This window comes from Fukomys damarensis, unplaced genomic scaffold, assembly GCF_012274545.1.
Source record: "Fukomys damarensis isolate Sample0158 unplaced genomic scaffold, DMR_v1.0_HiC HiC_scaffold_1, whole genome shotgun sequence".
Taxonomy (NCBI): domain Eukaryota; kingdom Metazoa; phylum Chordata; class Mammalia; order Rodentia; family Bathyergidae; genus Fukomys; species Fukomys damarensis.
In genome coordinates this window covers 59,054,292-59,061,123 of record NW_022900913.1, presented here as the reverse complement: position 1 = coordinate 59,061,123, position 6,832 = coordinate 59,054,292, and the positions used below count along the sequence as shown (strand labels likewise).

The window sequence follows — 6,832 nt, the reverse complement described above, 5'->3', positions numbered from 1 at the left end:
AAAAGTGTCATAACAATTACCACTGTGATATAGGTAGCTATACTAGAAAGATACAACAGGACTTAAAGGTCATACAGTATATATTTTCTGTACTGTGAAACATATTGTATATATTTTGCACTGCTAACCATGTGGAATCACATATTAATATTTTTTGTAGCAATGAAGAAGAGGGCAGCTGGGGATTTAACTCAGCAATTCGGTGGCCTGCCTTGCAAGCTCAAGGACCCGAGTTCAATCCCCAGTACAAAAAAAAAAAAAAAAAAAAAAAAAGAAGAAGAGGGCAGAATAATCCCATAGAACCTGGTAACTGAGGAGTCTGTCAAGAACAGGCTGAGGGCCCAGATCCACACACTAGCCTAAAAGGACTGTTGGATGATAAAAAGAAACAGATAACATCTCCAGAGACTGGAAAGAGAATGAGGAGGCTGTGCTGACGAGGAGACCTCGAGAGCGCCATGATGCTCCACAGGGAAGATGAGGAGGGGGTGAAGGGCGAGGGAGTGGATGAGGGAAATTCCATACCACCCCCACTGACAACAATATGAGCAAAACAACAGTTCAGAAGATTGACCAGAAGTAAAGAAAACTGAACCGGAGCCCCAAGGTTCCGCTGAGGATGGACTCCTTCGGGTTCAGCGCCAGTCTTCACAGTCATGAGGTTCTCCTCCAGCACCCACCTCAACCCCGTGGAGGTCGAAAGGAAAAGTAGCATTTAGAGAGGAGATAGTTCACACAGACATTGAAGGCTCCTACCCCTCCTTATCCTCCTTTTGATGAGAAAAGAAAATGTTTAATTCACATGCTGGAAAGCTACTATTCACTGAATGTGCTCTAGCAGTTTCAAGAAAAACGACACTCGAGTTTACTACTTAGGGTTACTTTTGAGTTCATCATGACTGCTTAATCTTCTATGAAGCAGTAACTTAGGATAACTTCTTCTTGACAGCTGAATAACAATTCTTCCCAAACTCTTAACTCAGTGTATGGGAATAGTGAGAAAGGAAACTCACTCTAGGGTTCAAGAAAGAGGCCTATCATTTGTCTCTAGGTGATTCCAAAACTTTAACTTTATGGTCATTTTGAAGAGACAAACCCAAAGCAAAACCTTTAATAGGTGGCCTGCTGCTTTGCTTAAGAACCCTTGCTAGTCCGTACTATCTTCATTGATCTTAGGTTAATGGCCTCCACATAAGAGAGAAGAAATGATGGAGAAAAACACAAAAGACACATCAATTGATACAACTGAATGGCCCAGCCCTGGGGATCTATGTTTGAGGCTTTCTGCAAAATAAAAGTGAGTATAATTGTTCTAAACATGTTCCTGTACTTTCTACATTCTCTAAATGAACCTCTACTTTTTAACAAGGTAAACAATGCAAGTTTTAGGTCACTGACTCAAGCTATACTTTTCTTATGACAAATTCTGTCACATTAAGACAAATTAAATGTAGAAGCATCTACCTAAGCTTGAGATTTCATGGATGTATAAAACTGGTGAACACCTATGATTAATCTCCAACTGGTAGTTGACTACTCATCTAAATTAGGCAGGCAATAATTTTCCCTTTGGAACAGGAGGTTGCAGCCGTGAACCAGAGGATTTCAGATAATTATTAACACTTTTCTTCCTATGCTGCCACACAGTGGCTATTTGAAGCACCTGCATCTGATTGGGAAAAAAAATGTGTATTTTTCCATGTAGAGAATTCTTAAATTACCACCTACCGAAACTAATATTTTGTCATTCGACTGGGATAGACACAACTCTTGTTTATGGTCTGTGTACTGTGTTCTACATAAATGGAACGGCAGTGACATTCTCATGCAAAGAAAGATCTGGGCATCTCCAGGCCTCGAGGGAGTCAGCGACCCACACAGTGGAGGCTTGAACAGGGCAGGCTTGTCTCTTTCTGAATCTCCTTACTACTTACTCATTTCCTCTGTGACTAACTGTGCTAGTGGAGTGGATGAGGTCAGTCAGTGGTCAAGGCAAATAAAAACTGCTAAACATCAACATCCAATCATAACCAATTACACTTGTTAGTTTTCACCAGTACTCCAGAAGCAATGGAGGATTATTATTCATTCAGATCACAGTAATGCCATAAAAAATAACTGGATAAGGAGGATGTTGCATTTCCTAATCCCAGCCTCCTGGTTCTGGTAAAGATCAGATTTTCAGTTACTTCAGATTTTTCATGGCTAACAGCCTCTGTTTGTGTCCTTATTAGACCTACAGTGTTTCTGCACATCAATGTACTATAATATGATCATGAAGAACACAGGCTCTGAAGTCAAAATGTCTGTGTCCCAAATGCCTATCTTATCATTTATTGGCTGTTTCTCAGTTTTGTCACTTGTAAAATGGGAAGAACTGCAGTACTTGGGCTCTCTGGGTCCCAGGTTACAGTAACAGTTAAATGACATACTGTATATAAGTGTTTCTAATAGCCTTTTGTGCTTATAAGTGTGCATAGTGTATTTGCTATTTTCATTGACACTCGAGGGAAGAACCACTGTTAAGCAGACATGGAAAACGATGTTTACCTAAAACTCATGGTGAAAGCTCAGTTGTGCTCACCTGGAGAAGGTAGAACAGCTGCTGGTATGTTTCTAGTGTTTTCCTCCTCTCCTTGCTCAAGCTTTTGATTCCCTGGTTGTCAATGTTATTCAGTATTTCCATTTCTCCTCCTTTCTTCTTATTCAGCTTTTTTCTGTGTGAGATGACATCCTGTAAAGAATTTTATGACATTACTCATTATAACTCTAGTACTCTTGATCTCCTCCCTTCATACATCTTCTGAGACACACAGTCAAAAAGGTGAGCCGGGCATGGAGGCACACGCCTGTAATCCCAGCACTCGGGAGGCTGAGGCAGGAGGATTGCTGCAAGTTCGAGACCAGCCTGGGCTACAACGTAGTGAGTTCCAGGTCAGTCTCAAATACATAGGGAGACCCTCTCTCAAAAAAAAAAAAAAAAAAAAAGATGAACTTTCCATGTTTTCTGCATCAGGAGACATAGAGACAGAGAATGTTAAGGTAAGAAAATACATCCTGCACGTGAATTTGGTTTTTGTAATGTGTGTTCTCCAAAGCTCTACTCGTTTGCCTTTAGGATTTAATGTAGCACCAAGAAAATCCCATGGAGAAAGAATAGTCTTTTTAACAGAGGGTACCAGGACACTTAAGACATTGACATTCAGAAGAAAGGAGTCAGATCCCGACCTCACAGGATAAATAAAAACTGACTCGGGCCGGGGATTTAGCTCAGTGGTTCTGGTGATTGACTCACAAGCATAAGGATCCGAGTTTGATCCCTGGTAACAAAAAAACAAAAAAAACCCAACAACAACAACAACAACAAAAACCTGACTCAAAAGAGATTAAAAAAAAAACAAAAAAAACTAGATGGAAGCTAAAGCTATAAAACTCTTGAAAGAAAAATTAGGCAAACATTTTTGACTTTGGATTAGGCAATAGTTTCTTAGAGAGGACATCAAAAGTACAAGCAATGAAAGAATAAACTGGACTTCATAAAAATTAAAATATTTCACTATTCAAAAGATACTGTCAGGATAAAATGACAACTCACAGAATGGAAGAAAATATCTGCAAATCTCATGTTGGATGTGACTTGCATCCAGAATAACTCTTACAATTCAAAATTAAAAAGCAAATAATTCAATAAAAGCGGGTAAATGATTTGAAATGACATTCTCCCCAAATGATAAAAATATGGTTAACAAGTACATAAAAAAGATGTTCAACATTATTGGTTATCAATGGAATGTAAATCAAAACTACAATGAGATACCACTGAGTACTAAATTGGATGGCTATAACCAAAAAGATAATAATTATCTGTAAAAAATAAAATTTTAAAAATGTTGGTAAGGATATGGACAAATTAGAAAATTCCTGTTGCGTTGGGCCAGGGATTTAGCCCAGTGGTGCCACCGCCTGCCTTGAAAGTGCAAGGTCCCAAATTCAATCCCTGGTACCAAAAAAAGAAAATTCCCAACCTTGTTGGTAAGAATGTAAAATGGTATAGACATTTAGAAGAAACTTGGCAGTTCCTCAAGTTCAGCGTAATTACCACATGAGAACTGAAACACAAATCCACACATAGCCTGTGAATAAGCACAGGAAGTAACACGAAGCATGTTAACAGCAGTAATATTCACAATAGGTAAAAAGGGGGAACAACACAAATTCCATCAGATAATGAATGGATAATATGGTATATCCATCAATGGGATATCATTCATCAATAAAAAGCAATGAAGACTGATTCATTCTGTCACATACTTTAAAAATAGTATGCAAAGTGAAAAAACGTATTAGTATATATCCTGTGTGTGTGATTCCATTTATATGAAATGTCCAAATCAGGCCAATATATGGACAGAAAGTAGATTAGTGGGTGCCAAGCAGAATGCAGTTATTGTTACTGCATATAGGTGGGTTTTTTTTGGTACCGGGGATTGAACTCGGGTCCTTGCGCTTACAAGGCAGGTCACCGAACTGCTGAGCTAAATCCCCAGCCCAGGTGTCCTTTTTTTTTTTTTTAAAGAGAAACATAGTAATTCACACACACTGCACTACAAAATTCACCCTTGAAGGTGTTCTATTCAGTAGTGTTTAGTCTATTTACAATGCTGTACAACTATCAATATTATCTAATTCCAGAGGATTTCCTTTGGAGTTTCTGGCATGAAAATGTTCAAGAATCACACAGAAATGATGGTCAGGAAAATCTTATGAATATTTTAAACACAACTGAATTGTGCACTTAAAAATATGTGGAAGTCAGATATAGAGACAAAAAAGTTTCTCCAAACCCAGCAAAATTTAAGTCCCCCCCCCCGTCATGCTTCTTTAGTTAATTACACGGAATCTTGGAAAATGTGGCTGAAAACCTTGTCACATGGTCACCTTTGGAGCTTATGAGTCATGACCAAGAGGAGGCCCTCCAAATTAATGCATGTACAGAGACCCATAATAAGACAGACATTTTGCATCCTTTGTTGGTAAGCACACACATTATATGAAACACACTTATCTTTACTCCTGGGATATACTCTGATATTTTCAATTCACTTTTGTTCTATTCCATTAAAAAAAAAAACTGATTGTGACACACTGCATTGATTCCATGATGCTCTAATGAAATATGGCTTGTATTTCAAAGGAGTCACTTCTCTAGTTCCTTCCCTGGCGAGTAACACTGGATCACTGTCCCACTGCTGTAGAAAGAGAGTTGCTGTCCCTAAAATTTCTTGCAGTGTTTCACGAAGCTTTACATCCAACCTCCACAGAAGACTCTTTGTGTCCAGATCAGGGACACCTGACCTCTGTCCCCAGAGGGAGGGGCATCGTGGGCATGTGGAGCAGTACACATTTTGCTCTGCACATGCTACTGGCCCTCTTGCATTCCTGGTCCCTGCCCATCTATCTAATGCCAGTGGGGGCCTCTGAACAAGCAAAAATGTGCCTGTCCCATTGCCAAGTAACTGCCCCAGGGGAACATCGCAAGTCTGAGATTAGCCTTGGCAACTTTGAGAGACACTGTCTCAAAATAAAAAGGGCAGAGGGTGTGGCTCAGTGCATAGGCCTTGGGTTGAAAACCTAGTACAACAACACCAACAAAAGACTTGAAATAAAGCAAGACAAACTATCCTGCTAGCCATAGTCCCTCTTCCTCTCCCACCTACACATTCACAATGGAGGTTGCTCTAAAGTCTGGACTGCTTTGTTGATGACTTCATCTTCAGGGTGATTTTTTTTTTTTTCCTGTTTTGAGACAGGGTCTCACTGTGTAGTTGAGACTGACCTGGAACTCACTACGTAGCCCAGGCTGTTCTCAAACTCACAGCGATCCTCCTCCCTCAGCCTTCTGAGTGCTGGGATTATAGGAGTGCACCACCACGCCTGGCCGAGGGTGATTTTTTTTGGGGGGGGACATAAATAGATGAGAAGAGAGGGGTCATGATCAAGCTCAAGGGCAGAACTGAATTCCTTCTCTTTAGAACACAGAGCTGGTGAAGGCAGACAGGGAGCGTGGTGAGGAAGGACACATCTGGGTCAGACACAGAGCTCAGGAAGGGGAGCTGAGCCAGGCTGTGCAAATGCACAGAGGCCTTGCCTGTGGGCTGTGCTTTTCTCCCACCTCCTGGGGACCTCTGATTTGGAAGCTTGAGGAGGAATGAAGGCCAGACTAGACGAGGTGACAGACACAGGGAGATACTTTATATTAACCCAAATTTAATTTGTTCTATTCTTACTTAAACCATATTGAGCATTTGAGGAAAACTGGTTTGAAAAGCAACAGAATTTGGCTTGCTCATGTTGTTCTCACTTCTCAATGTGTTTTTGCTGCCAGATTTTTTCTTTCCCTTTATAATAGGCTATCTTATCTGCATGGAGGTAATACATTATAATGTTTTTTGGTAGAAGGTAGGGATTAGTATAAAGGGTTGGGCTTTGGGGTCAAAAAAACATGTATCTGCAAAGCATAATTAGCTTTTTGACCTTGCAAACGTTAACCTCTCTAAGCCTCAGTTAGTAAATTAGAAAATGAACTTAGTAATAGCAATTTTATTGGGTTGCTGTGAAGGTTTGAAACAAAAGATGTGAAGCACCAAGCACATTTCTAATGAAGAAAAGAAGGATCAGAACGGTTAAAAAATATGCACAAGGTCACATGCTAATCTAAGCAGTGAAGGAGTATAATCAAGTAGTAAAATAAATCTTGATATCTTGATCCAGAATTTCAGGTAGGACTGGTCTGGGCTCTTTTTTTTTTTTTTTTTTTTTTTTTTTTTTTTTT

General features: G+C 39.8%; 1 protein-coding gene across 1 annotated transcript in view; it reads right to left on the bottom strand.

The window, feature by feature from the left end:
- The window catches only part of Iqgap2 (IQ motif containing GTPase activating protein 2), a 233,150-nt gene that overhangs the window by 43,261 nt on the left and 183,057 nt on the right, over positions 1–6,832 (bottom strand). The window contains exon 21 of the mRNA XM_010619114.2: positions 2,585–2,734. Coding sequence (XP_010617416.1) covers positions 2,585–2,734 — 150 coding nt within the window. The remainder of the gene's footprint in view (positions 1–2,584; positions 2,735–6,832) is intronic.